Source organism: Mytilus edulis, chromosome 1, assembly GCF_963676685.1.
Source record: "Mytilus edulis chromosome 1, xbMytEdul2.2, whole genome shotgun sequence".
Taxonomy (NCBI): domain Eukaryota; kingdom Metazoa; phylum Mollusca; class Bivalvia; order Mytilida; family Mytilidae; genus Mytilus; species Mytilus edulis.
This window is the reverse complement of record NC_092344.1, coordinates 33746265-33774133: the sequence shown is the minus strand read 5'-3', so window position 1 is coordinate 33774133 and position 27869 is coordinate 33746265. Positions and strand designations below refer to the sequence as shown.

At 32.4% G+C, this 27869-nt stretch overlaps 2 protein-coding genes across 2 annotated transcripts; one reads left to right on the top strand and one right to left on the bottom strand.

The window, feature by feature from the left end:
- Positions 1–178: 178 nt before the first annotated feature.
- LOC139481432 (inactive pancreatic lipase-related protein 1-like) lies at positions 179–12194 on the bottom strand. Its single transcript, XM_071264764.1, has 7 exons — positions 12102–12194; positions 9002–9300; positions 3404–3632; positions 2817–2933; positions 1820–1942; positions 1321–1554; positions 179–268 (listed from the first exon to the last, which is right to left on the bottom strand). Exons 1-7 carry the CDS (start codon positions 12160–12162, stop codon positions 255–257), a joined length of 1077 nt encoding a protein of 358 aa, XP_071120865.1. The 5' UTR covers positions 12163–12194; the 3' UTR covers positions 179–254.
- On the top strand, positions 8496–25862 carry LOC139481442 (inactive pancreatic lipase-related protein 1-like). Its single transcript, XM_071264776.1, has 7 exons — positions 8496–9320; positions 14166–14490; positions 16666–16970; positions 21282–21513; positions 23406–23522; positions 24598–24729; positions 25487–25862. The coding sequence occupies exons 2-7, from the start codon at positions 14442–14444 to the stop codon at positions 25720–25722; spliced, it is 1071 nt and encodes a 356-aa protein (XP_071120877.1). The 5' UTR covers positions 8496–9320; positions 14166–14441; the 3' UTR covers positions 25723–25862.
- The last annotated feature ends 2007 nt before the right edge of the window (positions 25863–27869 follow it).

The window sequence follows — 27869 nt, the reverse complement described above, 5'->3', positions numbered from 1 at the left end:
TAAAGATTAGATGGAAATTGGAAAATAAATACACTTTGATATTTCAATTTATTATATTACATTTTGACAATTTGGTTTTGATAATAATCAAGTTATTTTTTCCTGCGCAAATGCATTTACTTCCCAATAACTTTCAGTACCATCGCTGTTTCTATAGTTTAGTATATAACAACTTGAATTACTTCCATAACTTTATTTTACATTAAAGCAAAAAATACTCCGAGTCATCTGCTCTTCAAAAATCTAACTGGATTTCAGTTGGAAGAAACTGTAACATAAGTTAAAAAAGTGTTTATACAACTTATTACTGCAACAAAATGTTAAGAGATACAAACGCAAAACAGTGCCTTTTTAAGGATCTCGTGAAAACTATGGAACTTAATGTACATGAGTTTTTATTGATATGGTCCTAATTATAAATTAACTGTTTACCAGACTTTTCGAAATACTTAGGATGTTCTGCACCATAAATAGATTATCTTAGCTGTAATTGACAATACCTTTGGAATGTTTTATCCTGATTGCTCTGCAACTTCATCTTTATTTTGACATTTAAACTTTTTTTATTCGAGCGCCACTTATGAGTCTTTTATAAACGTAACGAGCGTCTGGCGTACACAATTTTATGCCTGGAATTTATGATGAGTATATCTGAGGCTATTTGAATTATATCTAAATGCACATTAAATTTTAAAACACACAATGAGATGACCAACTTCAGACACATATACATATAAAATTGAGATATAAAAAAACACACTCAGACTAAAACAAAATAATACACACTGCGAATAGAAAATGAAGAATGGGATAAAACATTTGCTGAGGACTTAAAATTACACAATGAGATTCAGTTTTCATGCCGAAACCTAGAGCGTATATTGACATATTTTTGAGATTCAAGTTTTAAAATGAACATGATAGTCGTTGTTTAAAATAAATTTCTCTTTTCGCATTTGGTATTATTCATGCAAGCTCATGCAACGCTAAATGTCGATGTTTTCCAAATAATTTTCAAAACATATATGTTTATCTGTATCATTGTTCATTTTGTGAAGATACACAATGCAGTTATTCCTATATATTTTTTAAAGTATATATCATACCATCAAATCAAATCAATCATAGAGCCTTAAAGTTGACTTCCTTTGACTGAGTAAAGTACACACAATGAAATACTACGCCTGGTATCTTAGATGAGCTGTTTTCACTTACTACTAACAGAGAAGTATGTTAATAAAACACTGGATCTACCAAAGAGCAACACATTGACGGCTATGTTGTATTTCATTAATATATTAAATGATCTTAAATACGTACCACAAAAAGGAGTTTGACTATTAGTTTTTAAGTAGAACGTTCCACGTTGTTGCGTTTTATCCGAGTCGTATCCCATCACTGGACATGGTCCATCCCCGCACGAAGAGCACTGACCTGCATCATATGCTGTATCTGACGTGCATGGGACTGCAGTAAATTTACATGTGTCCAATATCGATTCAGTGAAATAGTAGTAAGCTCGCTGATGGCTACATGCTAACTCATTAAAAGCCACTAAAAAGAAAATTCCATGAATATATTACCTTAAGTAACTGTATTCGGCAACACTTTTAGGAATAATGGGTCCTCAATGCTCTTCAACTTCGTAGTTTATTTGGCCTTTTTAACACTTTTTTGAATCGATCGTCACTGATGAGTCTTTTATAGACGAAATGCGCGTCTGGTGCCTATGTAAAATTATATATCTATCTATGATGACTTTATTTGCATAGTTTTGACGCAATGAGTATAAAGACAAGTATTCTCTAAAAACCCATACCAGAAAAGTGAAGTGTAAGAAGTTCCTCTGCTGTAGCCTTGTATGGTGGTGGACATCCAGGTTGGTGGTGACCACTGTTTGGGAAAAAGTCGATGTGACCACATGGCTTGCTTGTACCAAACCCTGTAAAAAAAAACACGAACATAACCTGAAGCATTTTCATCCACCAGTAACGCAAACAATAAACCATATAAATATATAACAGCTCAGTTTCGAATAACAGAATATGTATTGAATAGACAATTAGTAGATTTAAAAATTAGTATAACATCTTGATATAAGTTATAAAGCTGACTTAAAAAACTTGACGAAACTCCAAAAAGAGTCCTATTAAAGTTATTGCTATAAGTATACTGTTTGATAAATCACTATGTTTCACCACACCAGTTCTTCATATACGGACTAAAATCCGTACAATTATAGACCACTTGATCGTTAAAAAGGCAAGTGCATCGAGAAATAACAATAGGTTCGGTTGAAAACTAGATTTTAGAAGGTAAGAGATGAATTCGATTTTCTGGATATATAGGTATATCTAAAAGTATTCTATGCATGTGAAATTATAAACAGTTAGTTTATAAATAAATTAATGAATATTGTGAATGGTGTTGTTAACGTGGATAATTTTTGATTAACCGCTATGTAAAAATCCTCTATATAAAAGTAGTATCGTCTTTGAAATATGCATTTTCTCTCTACAAAAACGTCTATTCAAGGGTAATACTTTTGTAGAATGGACACTTTCTATATATACAATCTTCTATATATACGATAACGTGTGTGTAAAATGTTCTATGTAAAGGGTAATATATGTGAAAAATGTGCTCTTTTCTCTTCGTAAGAGTAATGTATTACTATAGGTAACATCTTCTCTATTAGGAAACTATATGCAATATCTTCTCTACAAGGAAACTATATGTAAAATTCCCTTGTGTAATTGGAACTACAATTTTCTCTTTTATAAAATTATCATTAAAAACTAATTTGAGTGAACTACCAGTTTGTGTAAGTGGTACAGCATCAGAATGAATGACGTCCACGAATTTGGCATCAGAGGGATCCAATTTGACATCTTCACTGTAATTCTCAAACAATGGTCCAGCAGGGTCCATTCCTGATGTGATGAAAATGAAGAATTTGATATTAAAATGATCTCAAAAATCCAGATTTCATTAAACAGCTAACATAATGTGAAGAAATAGTAATTTCTTCATCGGAATGATTATAGAACAAAACAAATAATCGTAGAAAGCAAATGACGAAGCTGCTTTTCGAGTAGTATTATCAAAATTTGTAATTTGTATAACATGTTATTAATAATCAATTATTTTCGTTAAAATTAATCTCGGGTTTCGTTATCAGCTAATTTAAGAAATCTGTTTAGAAAACGTCTTGATCTATTTGTAATTTTGTACGGTTATTACTTCATTTCAGAAAATAACACGAATTTGAAAATACGTATCTTATAAGTATGTGTCAGCTATTCAGCGTTTTGTGTTTTTTTTTGTGTTTTGTGTTATATCAATCCCTTATATAAAATACGAAGCAACTATTCTTGAAAACCCAAGCATTGGAAACACAAACCTGATATACGTCCTAGACCTGGTACCCTTTGACCTATATACCCTGCAGTCTGTGCACCCAGGCTGTGACCTATGATATGTATTGTGTTTGTATCACACCCAAAGTCATCCTTTAGGACATTCAGCATACGAGCTATTACTGCGCCAACTAATCTGGTATTTGCGGTTGCTTGGTTATAGATTTTGCGAGCTCCTATTCGCCAATCTACAGTCATTACATTAAAGTCACCCTAGCAAGAAAAAAAGGTTCTTTAACATATTCGCTTTAAATACAATATGCCATGTGTATTGGTACTACGCTTTATTAATCTGAATTAAACCTGAACTAATTCACAGTGTAGTATGTTCTAAACTAATTACTACATTGTATATCGTACCAGTTATCTTCAATCATGTTTTTATAATTGTTTTTCTCTCGCCTTTTTACATCAGAGGCCCCTGAGGGGGCCTCGGGTGTATTGCCATCGCCTACTTTTCAAAGATCAAAGAGATGCATATATAATTAGTGTTGGAATAATAACCGACATTATAGACCCGCGGACCTATATAGTGCAGAATAAAATTCCGTATCGCTTCTTTTAAATTCATGTTTTCAATGGATACTCAGTTTTTTTAATTTTGATTCAATTTTTCTTAATGCAAAATTTATAATATGAAAATGTTTTGTCGTTAGAAATATTTGTATATTAAATTAGTTAAATATCAATGACGCGTCGAAAAATTGTTGTTGCGGATGAATACCACGAGTGCGCAAGAGGGCAAGAGCGAGCGTGTAGAAAATCGAGGGGAAATCAATTCATACATTTATACACAGAAAGGTAATTATATTTCAATTATTTGATTTGGAGTCACCTTTTTAAACCGTTTGTAGCATATTTGTCTATAATATTATTTAAACGTAGCAAAACCAGGAAAATTTAATCTGTCATAATATTAAAATAAATTATCAGGTCACGTCCCGGCCCGCAGCCATTTTGAAAATACCAGCAGATTGGGTAGGAGTAACAAGAACCTGCAAGGCCTTTAAAGATAAGGTTACTATTTGTGTATTTTTTATAACAACAATTTGTTTTTATAAAGATCTCAACAATTTTTGGAGTTAAATTTCTTTTCTTCGTAAATAACAAGTAGATTGATCACTTGGACACACACACGGAACTATTTTCTGTTTTTAAGATACTGTTTCGGATTTTCGCTCCTTCTCCGACTTAGTTTGTTGCATTAGTATATGTGAATATGTCCCCTTGACTGGAAAATACGCGGAATTTGTAATGACTTTGACTATGTCTATGTAAGTAATTCTAATATATAATTATTGGTTGAATTTATTGTTTATATATAATAATATTCAGAGAATCTTCGACTTTTTCTTCTTCCAATAGAGTTGGACTCTTTTTGAGTGTATAAAGACTCTTGCTCGTAAAATCAAGAGTCTTACTTTACACTGAAATGTCAGAATTTGGGTTAATCACATTTACTGAATTACTATAGATATATTGGGAGAAACCTTACAGTTTTGGAGATATAAATATAGATTAACTGTCCTGTTTTTTAAGTCTTCCTTAGCTTGTAGTATTGTATTATTTTGACCATACATGACATGTATCGCCAAAATTATATGATAATTTGATGACATACTTGTGCTTATCATACTCTACAGCACTATTTAATTTAAATGTGTAACCATATTCATGTCAAATTTTAGTAACTTATATTAGACATTTGTTCACACATACATGCATATGAGAACTTGAATTGAGCAAATATGATTAGTTATATCTATGAGAAATACAATCAGTTAACTTTATCTATGAGCACCCATGAGATCTTAAATTGAGCAAATATGATCAGTTATATGTTGAGTAAAATTTGAGCTAGATCTACTCAATTGAGTTAGATATATATCAATATTGAGACTAATCTAAATGATTATTTGAGCACACATGAGCCTATTTATACTATTGAGAGCAATATTGGGATACTGCATGAGCAAACTAAGCAAATCTTTATTGAGACAAACCTATGAGTGCTATATTTTTTTATTTGTTGTTGACAATTTGTTTTTGTTTATTTAAAAAAAAAAATATAGGGACAACAGAGTTGGTGTATGTGGGTTCGATTCCCACCCTAGGCATTCATTTATATTGGCTGGTGCAAAGCGGGCAGTTTAGCTTAGTGGCCCCACACTGACTCTGTTGTTCATATGTTACTTAAAAAAATTAGGCGGCATCGTTCAGGTCTTGCCATCTTTATTTTTCTATTCGAAAATCAGACACAACAAAACCATTGAATAATTGTGAAAATTATACCACAGATAACTATGGTAAAACTTTAATTGTTTTTGGCATAATTAAACTTGGCTGCCATCCAAGATCTGAAAAGTTTTTATATTGATGAATTATATATATCAGATTTGGATTCTTTTGGTTACAAAACATTTTGGATGGTACATGTAGGTAGGGGCCAAATCTTTATTCCTGAGGCTTAAAGCTTTCAGGTCTGAAAATTGCCCAAAATCATCACATTTTGACCGTAAAATGTACTTTTATGAAAAGAACTCATTTATTGAGTGTTAAGACTTTTGAAATAGACCCAAATTACGAAGCAAATTGAGAACTTTTTGGAGTTTTATAGTTTAGGCTATTTTGGGCAATAAGTGAAACTTTTCCTTTAAATCAGTGGTTTCACAATAACCATTATATTATACTAAGTATCTGTTAGAAGATAGCTCTTTCACAGTACATTGTTAAACTTAAAGATAAATATATACCAACAATGACCAATATTAATGATGGAATGAGATTATACATGTATATATACTGTTTTATATTGTTACATGTACATACATAAATGAAAATTAAAACCAAACTGTTGTCATTATTCATAAAAAAAGAAAAGGGAGGTATGATTGGTATAAATCAGACACCTGTCTGAGCTCTAGACAAAATGATGAAAAAGAAATAAAGCTTATAACCATACAACATTTTTACAATCAGAAAAAAACTATACATAAATCAGTTAGAAATAGCCATGAAATGTCAAATGTTAAACAATATATACAAGAAAACTAATGGCCACATCAATGTACAATCAGGATCTCAAGATATACACCAAAAAATTACAAGGCCTGTTTTACAGGTTTCTTACAAAGGACCGACACATTCATAATGGTAGTTGTGTTCTATATGTATAGTGCAAAATGTTCTCATTGCTATACCAGTGGTATCCAAAGTATTAAATCCAGAACAAAGTAAAAAAAAACTAACAGTTGAAAAACTATCCAAATGTGATATTCAATTAACAAAAATACCATCATTAGCAAATGGCTATCTACATATAATACATTGTAATATTTACAATGAACCATTTAATAATTAGAAAACAGAACCTAGGCTACAATGTACATGCTGCTGATTAAAAAAAAAAATATAATGGATAAATGATTGACTGTGTTACAATAAAACCAAGATACAAATGTAACTCAGTGAAGCTATTTATGAACATTTAAAGAGTTTGTGTTGACTGCAACAAAAATCTAGAATAAGGGATAGTAATCTTGCTGTGTTAACATCCATTTAATTAGCAATTGATCCAAAAGCTAAATGTTTCAGAAAAAAGACCTGGATACTACATGTACAAACATTGTTAATAAATGCCATTTGTAGAGCAGGATCTGCTTACCCATCCGGAGCACCTGAGATCACCTGTTTTGGTGGGGTTCGTGTTGCTCAGTCTTTAGTTTTCTATGTTGTTTCTAGTGTACTTTTATTTGTATGCATGTCTTTTTCAGTTTTAGTCATGGAATTGTAAGTTTATTTTCCATTTATGAGTTTGCTGTTCATCTGGTATCTTTAGCCCCAGGGTTTCCCCTGGGTCAATTATTTTTTTCGCCACCTCTTTCGCCAAAACAATATATTTTCCCCCACTTTATTTTTCAATTAGCCACAATTACAATTTATCTGTTTTGATATGATTGTCTTGAACCTCTTTTTCATAGTTCAGTGAGTGACTATATAGCTACTCGAAGAATTGTTTGCTATGTTGATTCTCTATTATAAGTTATATGTTAGCGATTTTTGTATGTGTGCAACTATATGGTCATAATGCCAATCTAACAGTTCTCATTTGACCAAGTAATCATTGAATTTGATAATTCACAAAGTTAAGTTTCCTAGTTCAAGTCAGTATCTCAGATATGATAGCAAATTATATTTAATAGTTGTACTATATTGTATGGTGAACATATCTGTCTGGTAGGTATAATATAAACACCTGTCATTTATCAATAATTCAACACAACTTGAGGTCCTCTGATGTTCAGTACTTCAGTACTTTGATTTGTTGTTGCTATCAGATTGGCTTATCGTTTCGTTTCTTTTTCGAATGATTATTTTTATCACATATTTAAAAAGTACTTTTGTTTCTTAAGATTTCTAGCTTAAATGAAATAACTTTATTATTTTCAGACTGAAACCCTGCACAAAGTTTGAAACAATTGTTTAGTCGAAAAAGCGAGACTAAGCGATCCTATATTCCGTCGTCGTCGCGTCGTCCACCAATATTCATTTTGTGGTTAAAGTTTTTGAAATTTTAATAACTTTCTTAAAATATCCTGGATTTCTACCAAACATGGACAGAAGCTTGTTTATGATCATTAGTTAGTATCCAGAAGTAAATTTTGTAAAAATAAAATTCCATTTTTTCCGTATTTTACTTATAAATGGACTTAGTTTTCTACCGGGAAATATTACATTCACTCTGTGGTTAAACTTTTTTTAAATTTTAATAACTTTCTTATACTATTTTGGATTTGCACTTAACTTGGACAGACAGAAGCTTGTTTATGATCAAAAGCTAGTATCTAGAAGGAAATTTTGTAAAATTTTCCCGTATTTAACTTTTAAATAGACTTAGATTTTTTGCCAGGAAACAACACATTCACTCTGTGGTTAAACTTTTTAAATTTTATTAACTTTCTTAAACTATCCTCGATTGGTACTAAACTTGGACAATAGCTTGTTTATGATCACAAGATAGTATCCAGAAGTAAATTTTGTAAAAAAATATAAATTCATTTTTCAGAATTTAATTTTGAATGGACTTAGATTTTCTGCCAGGAAACAACACATTCACTCTGTGGTTAAACTTTTTAAAATTTTAATAACTTTCTTATACTATTTTGGATTTGTACTTAACTTGGACAGACAGAAGCTTGTTTATGATCAAAAGCTAGTATCTAGAAGGAAATTTTGTTTTCTTCCAGTTAACATTACATTCAATCTGCAGTTAAAGTTTTTAAACATTTATTAGATTCATAAACTATCCTGGATTTTTACCAAACTTGGACAGAAGCTTCTTACAATCAAAAGATAGTATCAACAGGAATATTTCATTGATTTATTTCCTCATTTTTGTTGAGCCTGCGATTAACAGAAATAGTAGGCGTGACACTGGGTTCCGCGGAACCCTTACGAATTTTTATTCTATGTACGTTTTGTAAATCTTCCGATTGTCGTACACACATCTTCTTTGATTCGTATTACTGAGTAAAAGACACAGCTTAAATGTTTATCTGCTGGGCTTAATAATTAATACACACCTTTTGTAACAAAGCATCTTTCATATGTATAACCCAATCTGCATCTCCCTGACTCATATACCCATGTATGAGTACTTTGAGAGGTTTGGTTGAATCATATCCAGATTGCTGTACAGACTGTGGATCGTTGTACACTACAGCTCGACCATCTAACTTGTTATTCCTTGTAAACACTAAAAGTTTGATCTGAAGTTCATCCGGTGATTCTGGTAGACTTCCGAATGAATTGGTAAATGGTTCATCCTTGGTAAAGCAGTCAAGATCCTTGTAGCATACTTTGGATTTTCCAAGGAAAAATGCTAAAATTTTATGACAAATGGTGAGTTTACTTTTTAATTTTGGGGAATAGTAGTCGATATGGAATCGTTTCGTGGATAGCAAACTTCATGTTGTTTTGTTGCTTGACCTTACCCAAAATTTGTCTGTATAAAGTCAAGCTTCCTGAACCATGTGTAAAACAGTTGTTTGGTGTTGTTTGTTTGTGTGTGTACGTCTATTTTCCGAAGGAATCGGACGGTATGTCATCAAATTTTTAATTATAACCCCTTTGATATACTTCATCTTAAAAAGTATATTGGAGATTCTGTATGAAAAATTGAATCGTAGTCCCTTTACTATTCAAACTATAGAGTTGGGGTACACCAATTAGTTGTTTTCCTTGCCTGTACTTAACTTATAATAAAAAGAACATGATGACGTTGATAACGTACGTACGTGCCTTAACCCTAATACACATAAAACCTATCCTTATACATAATACAACAAACCTACGAGTATTGCCATTGACATATATGAAGTCATGCAATACTATTGGATGCATTTCCTGTTAGTCTCAAATGATAAACATATATATAGGTTCAATTCGGAAATAATTTGCGGCGACTCAATTCGGAAATAATTTGCGGCGACTCAATTGAAATAACAATGGTTACATCAAAGGAAATATTACACTTAATTAACTTCTTGCACCTACTTATCGACTGAACATAAGCAGGTCCACATATCTTATGTTACGGGGAGAAGGTAGAAACTAAAAGTATTTAATGTGACACGGAAAGGTTTTTTTTAAATAGAAGCAAGAGTTCACAAGCTCAAATGTATCGTCTGCTTTTTTATCATGATCGCATTTATATACGTGTTATATCAAAGTTTTTATAAGAATCACATAAACGTAATATTATCCACGATCCATGTGAATGAGATCAAGGTCCGATGAGCCTTGTGAGACAAACATGTACAACGAACATACCGATACATGTTAGAATATTGCTTATGATACGCTGAAACAGATCGAAATCCGAAAATTGAAATTTCATGGAACAATGAACCATAAGATCGAGGTCAGATGAACATTGATAGACAACATTTACACCATGCAATTATTGAATTTTCATACACAAAATATAGTTGACCCATTGCATAAAGAATCGGAGAAAAAGACACATTAACTTGATATCGAATATTGAACTACCGGTATAAAAATGAAATCAAGGTCGGATGTTCCCTGCCTGACAGACATGTTCACCTTAAAATCATTCAGTACACCAAAATTAGTTGACCTATTGGATATTTGGACAAAACCATGAAAGTAAGCATTGATCGATGAACCATGAAAATGCGGTCAATGATTTTATAAAACCTGTCAGGTGAACATGTATACCTTTCAACCATACGGAAATATGTTATGAGTACCTGATAATAAATTGTAAATGCTAAAATCGGGGATCTATAATGAAGAGTACTGACTAGAGGGAGGGGCTTGAACACCGTGTTCTGTTCTCGAGCACATATGGTTATACCATTGATTTTTATAATTAAAAAGCTTAACCTTCTCAGCGGTAAACTTGACCATTTCATCACATTAAATTTGTTGAATTAGTGGCAAATTTTCCGTGCAAATTCAGTGCAAAATCATATAAACATTAGAACAATTGATAAGTTCTGAAATGAGTCGACATGAATGAAGCGCAAATAAAAGAAGAGGATATGGAGAGTAAAGGAAACAAATCGTATATGTAGAATATATCACCTACGATTCCTCTAAGATTTTTATCCACATTGGGCATGGAAGTAAATATCAAAAATCCGACGGGATAATGATGCAAATTCGTAAAACCGGCTACACAGAACGGCTTAATACCACAGCAAGGCGCATTGTAGTCCAGGCGACTAATTTTCTAAGTCCGACATATGATGTGAATTTACGTTAGATTTGAAATTAAAAAGATAAAAGGACTTGCACAATTTCTTAGCCTTAATGAACGACTCGTGAAAATTTATTAAAAATTTTTGAACGTTTTAAAGTAAAATGTTAGTAACTTTGTGCATTCTATTCTATGGCAGTTACGGATCGAGAGAGGGAGTTCCAAGGCTGGACCCCTCCTTTTTTTTTTATCATCAATGTATTTGAAGTGGGACATATGGTTGAAACCACCATTGTATCCTATGTTGGGACCCCCTTAATAAAATGACTGGATCCACCCCTCTATGGTACGATATGATTTTCATCTCCAGTAAAATAGGTTATTTTGAAATCAGCTCTTTTTCAGGTTTGGGTTTTTTATATAATAATTATCATTAAAGATTTCACTAAATTTTGCAGCTAATTTCAAAAACAAATAAGCTCCTCAACTTTGTCTTGAGTTTAGTATGATGTGATAAGACTAAGAGAGACAATTCAAACACGCAATGTTAAATTGTGTAACAAGACATAAGCTGTTTAGTTAATAGCAAACTAGGTTCTTTGTAATTTGAAAGGCGCTTTCAAGATTTTTTGACATCGGTTGAAGCCGTATGCCTGTGTCCTCTCACAGACCGCCGCCTGCAGTACTTCGCCAAATTAATAACGTTGTATTTTTTTAAACCAAGTTAGAAATGTAAACCACCTCCATGAAGGACATCAAATAACAGAATACAATTGTTTGATTTAGTTGTATTGCTAAATAGTCTGACTCTGGTAAAACTCTTTTCTCCAGACTACATTACCCTGTTAAATACGTTCTAAAAATCTAGTCCGTGTGTATTATGTCGAGATTTGTCTATTATAAATCACACGAACCAAATGTTTGTTTATAAATATGCTATTATTATTTTCACAAACCTTCTAAAGCTACGGTTAAAAATATGACTGTTAAACCAGGTGCCAGTAATAGGGACGCCATGATCACAAATAATGACTTGAGAGATAAGATCAACAGATAACTATCATATGATTTGGTTCACCCAGTCAAGTACATTTAACATGATCAGAGCATGATTTTAACAAACTTCACGTTAAATGAAAGAGAAACAAGTGGCTAAAGAGACAACTGGCCGTGTTTGATATAATTGTCATGTGTAAGAGTGGAATGCATGGTCATAAGCTAAATGTGTTTGAATTGTCGTTGTGTTAGCAAATGCGGATCAGAACTCTATCTATTTGTATTTCAATTTGCCAAGTTAGAAAGTTGGAAAGCTAAACCAATTCAAAATCGCAGAGCATTTAAAACATTGCTGCTGTGTCATATACGTTTATCTATGCATCGGGGTTAGAAAATTCATGTTGTTTCGAATACACCATAACTTTAAAGCACAGTGTGCACATTTTTAAGCAGCGGTTCACCATTTTGAAACTCATCGCCAAAGTATTGTTTTTCGTTAAGAAGAAACTTACTTAAACCAGTAAGGTTGTGTATCTGTGTTAAAGACCCAAGACTTTAATATTATCATAATGTGTTAAATTGAGCTATACAGTACTCCTTATTCGGAATGTTTCGTCAATTTATCTATATTCAAATGCCAACAAATTAAAAACAATGTGAACATAGGTTCTCTAAATAAGCCGGCTGTAAAAATTATGACTTCATTTTGGTAAAACATCTGATTCCATCCGGAAGTCGTTGTGTATTTATACATCCCGCACAACTAAACGGACAAAACGCAAAGATCTTAATGCCGGACAAAAGTCTGGGTAACAAATGTTTAGACCTCAATCACTTTCAACTTTTTAGTAAGCTTTGGATTTTCAAATATTTTGACCTCGAGCATCACTAAAAAGACATTGATTGTCGAAATGCGCACCTGGTGCAGAACGTTGGTACCATCCAAGTTATTCAAAAGGTTAAGAGTTGTAGTTTTGGTTTATTCGGTAATCAATTTGTATGAAAGATCGTTACATATCAACGTATCACAGCACAGAGTGAGTAACAAATTCGAACGATCCAGTATTAATAATCATTATTTACTAAAGTCATAACAACTGTAGGCAATACACGATCGACAGATACACAGACAGAATTCTACCATCAGAACAATGGAAACTTGTAAATGAACAACATTATAGTTTACTTTTTTATACATTGTGACTTGGATGGGAAGTTGTCTCATTGGCACGCATACCCCATCTTCTTATATATTTCAACACTGAAACTACAGCTTTCATAATATCAATTCCTAAAATTGCTGGGAATCATATTTAAATGCTTCGGAAGAGTTTTCATCATATTAAAAATTATGCTGGCATATGTCTTTATAAAGAAAGCTGTGGCGGATCCAGAACTTTTTTGTAAGGAGGCGTTGACTGACCTAAGGGGCCCTCTCCAGGCATGCTACAGTGATTCCCTGATCAACCATTTTTTCCACAAAAGTGGGGGCGGGGCGGACCCCCATCGACCCTGGGTCTGCCTAAGGTGAGGGGAAGGTGTACCAACAGATCAACACTAATATGGTGCATGTTGTTTTAATATAAAAAATGAAGATGTGGTATGTTTATCACTACTATGAATAGGAAATTTCTCTATTTTCGTAAACAATTTTTAATGAAAAGTACAGATACAAATCAAAATATTTTAAGTTCATATGCTCATATTCTTTTCTTTTTTATATAATTTGGGGTAGATTCCGTTACTTAGTTGATATCTTATTAATAAACCATTACTTATATTGAATATATTCTTGTTTGGTCAATACGTTCAGTGGCTAATATTTTAGGCATATTCAGAATTATACAGTGCAAAAATATATATTTAGAGATTCCATATGTTTATATACATGTGTATATTGATCGTAAACAGTATTAACTGGTTAAACCTTGAAAAAAAACTGATGAATGTAACCTTGGGGCGACATAATGTTTAGGTAAATATCATCTAGATATAGTACTATTTTGTCTGCAATTTTCTTACAGATGATGATGTCTCATTTCACAAATACGGATATAAAATAACAATACAGATAATGGAGATTTGTTAAAATAAATTCCATTGTAAAACGATTTTTTTTTTTCATAACTACCGTGTAAACTGACACAAGATTATCATGTAGAGACGTCAAGTATGTGAAAATGTCAGTAGTTGTTATTTCGCCGAATCCGGAAGAAGCCATTGACTAAATTCTACTTAGCAAACAAAATTCCCTCGTCAATTCACAATCTCATCAACAACTGGTAGAAGACGAGGCAAATATGTTTCACCAGTTGATTCTCTTTGGATTGCTAGGACTGGTCTCAGCAAGTATGTAACTTTAAATGAAATATTAATTGAAGAAATGAAAATAATTAAATAAATGAAAAAATTTTAAGCAATTATGATTAATTGAATAAGATAAAAGCAAATTAATAGATTTCTATATATATATATATTGAAAACATGATAGAAATATATGTAAATTTTATCAGATCAGGCCAAACAAAATAATACATGTGTTTCCGCTAACGTGCTGAAAAAAATAGGGTAAGAAGGTAGCAATATCATTTTATTTTCCAAATGTTTTTTAGCTGGTTACTATACTAAGGAATCAGTTTGACTTTAACAGCGCTTTCCAAAATGGCAAAATTTTTTTATAGAGTAGGCACTTAAAATTAGGTATGGTTAGCGGAAACATAATTATGTATTTTTTTAGGCCTGGCATCGATATTCTCCTAGTTTTCTATTTGCATGTCTTTCGATAACTATCTAAATGTATGTGGTTGTTTATTTACACGTGCAGTTGTGTTTAAAGTTTTCAGAAGAAGTAATGTGCTCGTGAAAAGATTAAATAAACAACAGCGGTTGTGTATTAAATTCACATCTCTGATACTTTATACCTGCTGGAAAAAAAATACATCTTCGAACATATTTTTTTCTTAAACTTTGTGTTAAGATAAGCTTGTACTATACCATTGTATACTACGTTGATAATCTAGTAATATATAATGTTACACTCAATACGATTAGTAAAAGAAAGAATAAAATCATAACTTTGAATGATTTCATGGAGTAAATATTCCGAATTTAACCAGCCCAAGATAAGTAATAATCTTTTCAATATTACCTCAGTCTATTAATCTATTCAAATTTGCCAATTAAATAACGACTTGAAACACTTTTTTCAACTGAAAAGTGCACGGCACTCGAACTCGCTCTTTTTGAAATACTGTGACTCTTTCGATTTTTATTTGAAACATCGAATTGTATTTTTTAATCAATATATGAAATTAGAACATCACCAATCTAGTTTTGACTATATTTGAAGAACAATTCTTCTACTTAATCATAACATTATTATTACTTAACATTTAACTAATACTTTATAGCAGCCTGGTCACTATAACATGTAGCTCGGACTTTTATACTAATTATAATTGTCCCAGCTTTTAGCTCTAGTTTTTTTTTTGTGCACTAAAAGTTCAAAGAATATTAAAACCGAGACTATTCAATATTTCCCAATTTGTATTACAGTTGAAACTAACCTCAAGACTGGTTCGAACTTTTGTTAATCAAGGTACATGTACTTATTTTTTCAAATTCAGAAAACACATTGGTATTCCCTTTTTTCTCCACTGAGTCAATGCATTTAATTGTATTAGCCGATTTGGCAAAACGTTTAGGAATTTTTAGTCCTCAATGCTCTTGAATTTCGTATTTTATCTGGCCATTTTACTTTTTTTCTTCGAGCTTCACTGATGAATCTTTTGCATCTATGAAACGCGTATCTGGCGCAAATACAAAATTTCAATCCTAGTATCTATAATGAGTTATTTAACAAAGTTTAACGCGAATAAGGTTCATTCAGAGAGTTACTTCGTACATAAATGGTATCTTTCCGAACACTTTTAACCCAAATATTGATACAGTCACACAAAAAAGTCTTTTCAAACCATCTCTGAACGGTTTAGTTATTAATGAAGAAATGAAAAATGAAAAACAATCATATATACGAGGGTTGACTGAAGAGTTCGTGGAGAAGATGTTTATTATTTATTTATACTAAAGTTGTTTATACATGCAGTGACCAAGATGGCGACGTACTCCAAAGATTGATATTAACAGCATGATAAGAGATCGATTAGTTAATTGATCATTGCATAAGGTCCAGTTGCAAACAGTGGTATATATTTATACCTTTTTTTTTTACCGAAGCAAACCCAGAACAACTTTTTTTAAAGAACAATATTTGTGAATCATGTTTAAAAATTTACAAGTGGCATAGGTGGCCGAGTGGTCTACTGTAATCACTAGTTAGTCAACACTGAGGTTGTGAGTTCGTGCGCTCGACTCCAATCTTAATTGGCTAGGATTGTCAGTTTTCCAATCTAAGGTCGGTGGTTTTCTCCGGGCACTCCGCCTTCCTCCGCCAATAAAATCTGGGGTGCTTAAAAGTGGCGTTAAAACACCAAAAATCAAAACAAATTGAAATTTACATTTTAGGTGGATGGTTCAACGAATTCTTTTGGTGGTTAGGTGAGCGACAGGTGTGCTATGACGGTTATGGGTGTTTTTCCACAGATCATCCGTTCTCCAACACTGAAGGACATTTACCTGAGTCACCGGAATATTTAGATGTTAAGATACTGCTTTACACCAGACAAAACAGACGACAAGCCATTGATGTAACCAAAAATGTCGGGGAAACTTTTGATCCACATAAAGATACTAAGATTATCATACATGGGTATTTCAATACAATTGAAGAAAGATGGGTACCTGAAATGAAAGATGCATTCCTTGAAAAGGTAACATAATAACAAATTCCTTTTAAACTAAAAATCATTTAAGTCAAGGGTGTTGTTGCAATAAGAGAGTGGTTTAGAATAGGGGGGGTGTACACGTTCCTATACCTAGACCACCACGAGGAAATAAAAAAACTTCAATTATCTGTAAAGACACGTGTTAAAAAAACTTGACTATTATTGAAGAATGTATATACTGTTATGTACATAACAAAACAGTTGGGAAATGTAACACACGCAGAAATCATTAAAATAGGTTAAGAGAGAAATCGTCTTAAATTGTTGAAACAGTAATGAACAAACAAACAAGAATTAATTATTTGTTGTTTATGGTTCATAAAAAAACAACATTTCAGCAGTAAAGTTGAAGAATTTTAATTTTATAAAGCAAATGTATAATAAAATTTATGCTAGAGTTGTTTCTTTAAAAGTATATATGACGGGTTTTTATTGTGTCTCGTTCGTAGTTTTGTCTGAAAGAAAATCAGTTAAATCATATATCTTTTGTCACAGAACAGATCCATGTTTTATAAAGTTCTGTATATGAAAGGATCCTCAATATTCGTTTTTATATCACCATCATATCTGGTATTTAGTTTCCTCGAAAAATCTCTTCACGTGAACTAAACAAAAAAGCAGTGCTCTGGATACTTGGACTTTGTACCTTCCTGATAATGTTGCATCTTTAATTGGCGATAACATCTCCAATCAAGTGTATACGTATCGAATGTCACTAAGTGTTTCGGAGAAGTCAGCGCTATAACTTTCCAACGCACAAAATTAATTTTAATATTCGTGTGATTGACTATTTACAAATTTTAATAACAACTTTTGAGCTAAAAATATTTGTACTTTCAATATTCCGCGGACTCGGGTAAAGTTCTTCAATGTCCGCCGGGAGACTCTATTCAGTTCAATTTGAAAAAATCTGATCAAATCCAGAAACAAAATTAGGACGTCACATTTCATGTTCTCATTATAGGAATATTTTTCGAAACACGAGGTGGACACGTTCCTATACCTAGACCACCACGAGGAAATAAAAAAACTTCAATTATCTGTAAAGACACGTGTTAAAAAAACTTGACTATTATTGAAGAATGTATATACTGTTATGTACATAACAAAACAGTTGGGAAATGTAACACACGCAGAAATCATTAAAATAGGTTAAGAGAGAAATCGTCTTAAATTGTTGAAACAGTAATGAACAAACAAACAAGAATTAATTATTTGTTGTTTATGGTTCATAAAAAAACAACATTTCAGCAGTAAAGTTGAAGAATTTTAATTTTATAAAGCAAATGTATAATAAAATTTATGCTAGAGTTGTTTCTTTAAAAGTATATATGACGGGTTTTTATTGTGTCTCGTTCGTAGTTTTGTCTGAAAGAAAATCAGTTAAATCATATATCTTTTGTCACAGAACAGATCCATGTTTTATAAAGTTCTGTATATGAAAGGATCCTCAATATTCGTTTTTATATCACCATCATATCTGGTATTTAGTTTCCTCGAAAAATCTCTTCACGTGAACTAAACAAAAAAGCAGTGCTCTGGATACTTGGACTTTGTACCTTCCTGATAATGTTGCATCTTTAATTGGCGATAACATCTCCAATCAAGTGTATACGTATCGAATGTCACTAAGTGTTTCGGAGAAGTCAGCGCTATAACTTTCCAACGCACAAAATTAATTTTAATATTCGTGTGATTGACTATTTACAAATTTTAATAACAACTTTTGAGCTAAAAATATTTGTACTTTCAATATTCCGCGGACTCGGGTAAAGTTCTTCAATGTCCGCCGGGAGACTCTATTCAGTTCAATTTGAAAAAATCTGATCAAATCCAGAAACAAAATTAGGACGTCACATTTCATGTTCTCATTATAGGAATATTTTTCGAAACACGAGGTGGACACGTTCCTATACCTAGACCACCACGAGGAAATAAAAAAACTTCAATTATCTGTAAAGACACGTGTTAAAAAAACTTGACTATTATTGAAGAATGTATATACTGTTATGTACATAACAAAACAGTTGGGAAATGTAACACACGCAGAAATCATTAAAATAGGTTAAGAGAGAAATCGTCTTAAATTGTTGAAACAGTAATGAACAAACAAACAAGAATTAATTATTTGTTGTTTATGGTTCATAAAAAAACAACATTTCAGCAGTAAAGTTGAAGAATTTTAATTTTATAAAGCAAATGTATAATAAAATTTATGCTAGAGTTGTTTCTTTAAAAGTAGATATGACGGGTTTTTATTGTGTCTCGTTCGTAGTTTTGTCTGAAAGAAAATCAGTTAAATCATATATCTTTTGTCACAGAACAGATCCATGTTTTATAAAGTTCTGTATATGAAAGGATCCTCAATATTCGTTTTTATATCACCATCATATCTGGTATTTAGTTTCCTCGAAAAATCTCTTCACGTGAACTAAACAAAAAAGCAGTGCTCTGGATACTTGGACTTTGTACCTTCCTGATAATGTTGCATCTTTAATTGGCGATAACATCTCCAATCAAGTGTATACGTATCGAATGTCACTAAGTGTTTCGGAGAAGTCAGCGCTATAACTTTCCAACGCACAAAATTAATTTTAATATTCGTGTGATTGACTATTTACAAATTTTAATAACAACTTTTGAGCTAAAAATATTTGCACTTTCAATATTCCGCGGACTCGGGTAAAGTTCTTCATTGTCCGCCGGGAGACTCTATTCAGTTCAATTTGAAAAAATCTGATCAAATCCAGAAACAAAATTAGGACGTCACATTTCATGTTCTCATTATAGGAATATTTTTCGAAACACGAGGTGGACACGTTCCTATACCTAGACCACCACGAGGAAATAAAAAAACTTCAATTATCTGTAAAGACACGTGTTAAAAAAACTTGACTATTATTGAAGAATGTATATACTGTTATGTACATAACAAAACAGTTGGGAAATGTAACACACGCAGAAATCATTAAAATAGGTTAAGAGAGAAATCGTCTTAAATTGTTGAAACAGTAATGAACAAACAAACAAGAATTAATTATTTGTTGTTTATGGTTCACAAAAAAACAACATTTCAGCAGTAAAGTTGAAGAATTTTAATTTTATAAAGCAAATGTATAATAAAATTTATGCTATGAGTTGTTTCTTTAAAAGTAGATATGACGGGTTTTTATTGTGTCTCGTTCGTAGTTTTGCCTGAAAGAAAATCAGTTAAATCATATATCTTTTGTCACAGAACAGATCCATGTTTTATAAAGTTCTGTATATGAAAGGATCCTCGATATTCGTTTTTATATCACCATCATATCTGGTATTTAGTTTTCCTCGAAAAATCTCTTCACGTGAACTAAACAAAAAGCAGTGCTCTGGATACTCGGACTTTGTACCTTCCTGATAATGTTGCATCTTTAATTGGCGATAACATCTCCAATCAAGTGTATACGTATCGAATGTCACTAAGTGTTTCGGAGAAGTCAGCGATATAACTGTCAAACGCACAAAATTAATTTAATATTCGTGTGATTGAGTATTTACAAATTATAATAACAACTAAAAATATTTGTACTTTCAATATTCCGCGGACTCGGGTAAAGTTCTTCATTGTTCGCCGGGAGACTATTCAATTCAATTTGAAAAAATCTGATCAAATCCAGTAACAAGATTTGGAAATGTTCCATGTTCTCATTATAGGAATATTTTTCGAAACATAATTTAGTAGTATCCATTAAAGATAGAATTACTTAAAATTCTGTGATGAGTACTTAGGACTTTGAACTCCTTAGTTGGTGATACCAATTAGGACTTTGAACTTTATTATGTATGTCTGTTATGACGTCTATAGTCCTTGAGAATTGTTCCTTATAAAATATGTCAAGTCAAATAATCTCTTACGTGCGAACACACTAATTATTTATGCTTCCTTAATAACGAGGTCCAATTTGTTAGCCCGCCTTTTACAACAAAACAACACAACTGTATATATATTAAAGTCATACAGGACAATGACTTTGATTGAAAATTAAATTCCTTGGCCATTATATTTTCCACATAATTGATACTACTGATAAATATCAAATCCAGGATCAAATCTGATACCGATTTCAATATGATTCCAATATCATATGTCACATGTAGTTTCAACATGTACAGTAAAAGTTACCACTCTCCAGACCTAGGCATAGATATTTTTTTATGACAAAGTAAAAAATTAAACTAAAGTAGCATCTTGCTATTGTTTAGTGCGTTTAGGAACAAAAAGTTAATGGCGAATAACATTAGACAGATGTTCTATTTCAGGGCGACTTCAATGTTATTATACTAAACTGGGAACGTGCAGCAGGTCGTTTAGTTTATCTCCAATCAGTAGCGAACTCAAGATTAGTTGCTGCAATAACAGCTAAATTTATCAAAGACTTGCAGAAAGTTCACAATATTGATGCATCTACAATACACATAATTGGGTTTAGTCTAGGAGCCCACCTAGCTGGTTATGTAGGCAATGCTGTTGATGGACTTGGCAGAATCACAGGTATTTTTTTCTACTACCAAGACGATGCTTTCAAACCCTTTTTATAGAAATTCTTGCAATTCTTCGAAAAGATTGTTTTTTTTCAATCATAACCCTCTATAGTGACCGTAATTTTTTTTGCTGGACTGTAAGAAGGGTCGCCATACCCGGCTAATGGGAACCCAGGTTACTATTTTTAATGAAACTTGATGGTACCAAACAACTTTTTCCTAGATGATATTCGTTGACATTGATCTTATGTATTTTTAAACAACTTCTGCCATAGAGCTCTATTTGAAGTGAGACCACTTTACATTATTAACACTAGAACACACCCGCGAAATCGCGGGCATTCGGAGCGTGGTTGAAAGTATGTAAAAGAAGAGGAACGAAAGATACCAAAGGGACAGTCAAACTCATAAATCAAAAACAAACTGACAACGCCATGGCTAAAAATGAAAAAGACAAACAGAAAAACAATAGTACACATGACACAACATAGAAAACTAAAGAATAAACAACACGAACCCCACCAAAAACTAGGGGTGATCTCAGGTGCTCCGGAAGGGTAAGCAGATCCTGCTCCACATGTGGCACCCGTCGTGTTGCTTATGTGATTACAAATCCGGTAAATAGTCTAATTCGGTAAGTCACATTCATGAAAGGGAAGGGGATTGTAGTTACGACGTAAGGAACATATCCGATATCATTTGTGAAACGGTTATTCCATAACGGTCAACCAACTCGTAATGGCGTCCGTAAAATTTACGAAGGGATGATTTCAACTTCATCATTTGGAACTCTTGGTTTAATAGCTTCCTTGTGAGCAGTAACCCTCTATCAAGAAAATCATGATAGGAAATGCAAGCACGGGAATATCGTATCAATTGGGAGATATATACCCCGTATGCAGGTGCTGCTGGAATGTTGCTACTTAGAAATGGAAAGTTCACAATTGGAAAGCTGAAATGTAAACTGTTGTAGGAAGAATTTTGACTGGAAAATTTATGCAAAGGTATCAAAAGTCATAGGTGCATGGGGATAGGACAATTGTTCTTGTCCCCCTCCTCCTTTTTTCCAATTTTCCATTGTTGTTTTTGTTTTCTCTTAATTTCAATATGGACATACATTTAGTCTTATTATGAACATGCATTGGTATTTGCTCTTAACTATCAATTCTCAGTTTATAAATCAATGATTATTTGTAAAAGATTTATGACTGGATAACTTCAGAAAAGGTATCAAGTCATAGGCACTTTGGGACAGGACAATTGTTTTTCTTGCCCGGCTCCTCCTTCTCTCCAATGTTCCCATTTTTTTAAATTTTTTTTTATCAATTTTACTAACACAGGAATAATTTTAGCGCTTATCTGTAAATTATGTTCATTCATTTTTATAAAAGGAGTCTCTGACTCATTGGGGGTTTCGATCCCGGATCCCACTTATACTATGTACGTAAGCCATTCTCATTTTTTGTAATTTCCCATGTCCCGCTAGACTTCATATACCGTTTTCACGGCACAATAATTTGTCTTACACGTGTCACGCTGTTACTGCCGTGGATAGTTAACTTGAAAATGATAACAGATAGCAAATACACTTTATTCGTAGCATATGTATGTTCACTGTAAACAGAAAACGCAAACCGATAGTCTGGTCTGACTTAAAATGACGGAAACAATATCCGGAAGCCTTGTTTTTTCCCCCAAAATAGCCCAATCTGATAAATCTTAAGAATGGATGGCAAATGCGACTATGCACTGTACCTAAAGGACACAGAGGCATGATGATTAATTTATTGTGGAAAGAAGAGAAGCGACACACAAAATGATGTATTCTCGTTTAATAGTATAGATTGAAATTGAATTTCTTTGTTTACGTTATTCAGAATACAATTTATTTATTTGTTTTAGGATTAGATCCTGCCGGTCCACAGTTTGAAGGACTACATATAGCAGTTAGACTTGATCCCTCAGACGCTTCATTCGTTGATGTCATTCATACTGACGCTGACAAATTGTTCAATGCTGGTATGTTCTAAATTCAATCAGCATGAATGTGCTACTTTTTTCATATAACCATTATGCAGAGATTTGTCGCAAAATAAATAGTACGTTTTGGTGTAAAAATATTAAACAGGACTATCAAACCAAGAATTTTTAAATTAAGGTGACAATATAGTGGAATACATTTTTTTCTTTCTGACACTTCTTCAACCAGTCAGAGGTTCGTGACATTGGGTAATGATTCATATCTGTTGCATGGTGTGACATTGCACGCAGATAAAACGTAGATCAATTTATGCTAACTTATAGTTTGAACGGTTGCATGTGATTAATTAACGTCATATAAAGCAAAGTTCTGAGTCCTCTTGGTTTCTTTTGTTTTTATAAAATCACAGCCATAAATACGCATTTTTTTTCTGTATTAGCCTTTGCAATCGTTTTTAACGTAATACTTTCTGCAAATGTGTTTAACATTTTGTACAATGGTAACTGGGGTGATGTTACAATTAGTACCAGCGCTTACTCCAGGTATTTTGGATTTATCTTCTTCATGTTTGACTGAGAGTTTGAGAATTAACTATAACATAAAAATTTGGCTATCAAAATCAAACGATAAAAAATCTTCAACGTTTAATCTCCGTTAATGAAATTGCAACCTTTATTTTAGTACAATTTTATGTGTAATCCATATACATGTATAGTATTGTTATGCGTTTACTTTTCTACATTGGTTAGAGGTATAGGGGGAGGGTTGAGATCTCACAAACATGTTTAACCCAGCCGCATTTTTGCGCCTGTCCCAAGTCAGGAGCCTCTGGCCTTTGTTAGTCTTGTATTATTTTAATTTTAGTTTCTTGTGTACAATTTGGAAATTAGTATGGCGTTCATTATCACTGGACTAGTATATATTTGTTTAGGGGCCAGCTGAAGGACGCCTCCGGGTGCGGGAATTTCTCGCTACATTGAAGACCTGTTGGTGACCCTCTGCTGTTGTTTTTTATTTGGTCGGGTTGTTGTCTCTTTGACACATTCCCCATTTCCATTCTCAATTTTATTTATTAAATACCTTTTTTATGTATACACATTGTGTATTTATTAGACATGTCACCAGGATTTGGTACTAAACAGGCTATGGGACACGCAGACTTTTATGTGAATGGAGGATCCGACCAACCAGGATGTGCAAACAATATGAACCAACATCTTTTGCAAATACTTAGAGGAAATTTTAGTAAGAAAATATCTCTACACTTTAGATTAAGAAATGTATCTCCCTCATGCATAGCTCTGAATAATTTCTAGGTTTGGCTTTGTTTTTTGTCCTTTTTTAGTAGTATGTAGCTTTTCAGCGTTTGTATTAGGTTTTATATTTTTTAAATATTTAGTCGTCGTACATCACTGAAGAGACAGTATATTGCTCAAAATATACATACAAGACGACGCTTAACTATATGAATAAATAACATGAGTGAGATTTTAAAAAATGCACTTTGCATTTGTATTTTCTGTTTAAATAAAATTGTTGTCGGTATGAACTAGTTCGAGCATTGTTTTAAAATTAATTCCCCAAAATCAGTAGTAATATAATTATTGTAACTTATTACCTCCTACATGTACGCATGTGTGTACCATGGGTAACAAAACTAAGGGGTTTCTCGATTGATCAAGGATCTAATCCGATCGAAGTGGTCGAACCAATGAAAACTTGCGTTGTAAAACCGATGTATGTTGCTTTTTCTCCCAAATATTATTTTTTTAAGCCAAGAACAGGAATATCACTCTTCAATGTAGATACTCTTGTCTTTCTGTTCTGAAAATATGTTAATTTGCATAGTTTTGTTTTCGAAGACGCCGAATAGTTTTTTTATTTCTAAAAAGGGATTTGTTTATGACATGTTTTACGTATATTTCAAAGAAACGTTTTATAATCACAACGTTCACTTACTCTGCATACAAATGTTTATATATAATCATTCTGCCTATTGTAGATTACAGGCAAAACTTTGGCTGCAGTCACATGCGATCTTTGCACATATTTACAGAGTCTATAAATAGTAACTGTACGTTTCGGTCTTACCCATGTGCATTGGAGAATTTACAACCCGAAAGATGTTCAACTTGTGGAGAATCTGGGTGCAATAATATGGGATACAATGCAATAAACACCAGTTACGGAACTTACCTCACGATGACAAGGGCTGCACGTCCATTTTGCATTTCTTGAAAAGTCTAAATGAATGAAATTACTGAATATGGACAATAAAAGTGTATATGAAATATATGTTCATAGTATTGTGCAACCTTGAGAATATTTTGAAGGAATTCATGTTTTAATAGAATAAAATGCTTCTTTTTTTTTTTAAATGTGTACAATTTATTTGGGACGATGTTTGGGTTAGATAGATATATCTAAGTAATTAAGGTACCCATCAACATACCTTCAAACTCGGTCACATATTACGAAGATCAAGAACTATATCGTCAACTGCGAATCCATTTGATAAACATGATTGCACCCATTTCCAACTCAAAATAGGTAACAAAATGACCAAAGAAGAAATATTTGTAAAGGATTTAAGAAACGTGTAAACAGAATGAAAACTACCAAAAAGTTATGCAAGATACAAATTTACCAGGGGGCGGTCGCGTCGTCTACATAAGACTTATCAAGTGATATTTAGTATATATTTTGAGTATTTTCAAGTTTATATTTTATTTAATGTATAAAATATCCCTTGTCGTAACCCTTTTCGTGATAAAGTAGAAGTTTATTTATATGTCAGTACTTATTGGTCAACTGAGGTAAAAAAAAAATGTTGAATTTTGCACCGTGATGCCTTTGTTCAGACAAAAAGGCCAAAAAAGACCGAAATCAATCATAATATAGCTCAAATTTTAAAAGGTGGTTATTTCATTTTCTAGCACAGGGTGCTTAGAGTTCGGTATTTTTGTTAGAATTCTTTTGTCGATACAGCGGTAAGTGAACTGCTAGTCTGCTAGGATGTCGTCTGCTCAGTATCCAGTGCTTTTGCACTGACGCAATGTATAAACATATTTCTTAAATCTTCTGTTTATATATGTAGAAATAATAATGGAATTAAGATTTCAAATCCCCCAGGAAAATTAGACTGCAGGTAGATTTGTATATCTTTTCAATCGCATAGCTTCTGATGTATTCAAGTATATATACTTGGCTTTCCTTATTTTGATTTTAGGGAACCTGATGAAGGTAGATTCAGAAAAGCGCGTTGATTTCAACAAATTTAGAAAGATTTATTTAAATATAAGTTATAACAAAAGTATTTGATCTGGAAACAAACGAAATGAAGGCAACAGTAGCATACCGCTGTATCAAAGTCATAAATCAATTGAGCGAAAACAAACCTGGGTTACAAACTAAAACTAAGGGAAACACATCACCTATAAATGGAAAACAAATGAACAACAAAAACAATGAATTGCCACAAAAACAAACGGCAACATACACAGAAACGAACTATTTGATAACAACTGCCATAATCCTAACTTGGTACAGGACGTTTTAGGAAAATAAATGGTGGTTTGAACCTGGTTTTATGGCTAGTTACCAGTATAATACTAATCAAAAGTTTAAAACCGTAGATTCACTCGTCCTATAAATTTTAAAACGGAACAACTAAAAATTGTCAACTTGTATATAAACCCTCAGACCATCATTCGAAAATAATTGAAGTTGGAATGACAACCATTCAAAATCTCATTATACAATAAAAAAAAAAAACAGCATGTATTTCTCTGAAGTACAAAATTATCAAAATTGTCAACTAGGAGAATCGGTAATTTATGTTCCAAGTCAGGAATGTTGAAGTTGTTTTTCACTGGCTCCGTTGATTAATAGCGTTTGTATTTGTCTTTTTTAATGGACTTCATATATCTTTATTCTCAATAAACCATATTACATAGGTATAGAGAAGACAAATGAATTATGTACAATATTTACAAGAAGACAGAACAAACAAAATAGTTGCTAATACAATATATGAAGTCCAGTTCAGCCAGGAGCACATACACCTGTGTTAATAATCTTTATGAATTTACATAGTTTAATCAATTCTGATTTGTTTTTTGAAGACATAATCTGATTGTATTTGACAATATTTGCATTTTTTAAATAGTAATTTGACAGACAATGTTTCCTATTTTCTTCAAAGTATTTACATTCTAATATATAATGCATTTCATCACCAATATCATTTTTATTACATAGAAGACAAATTCTATTGTTTCTAGCTATATTGTTCCATCTACCCTGTTCAATAGGGAGCTTGTGATTTGTGGTCCTAAATCTACACAAATCAATAGACAATTTGTTTCCAAGAATTTCAAAATAAC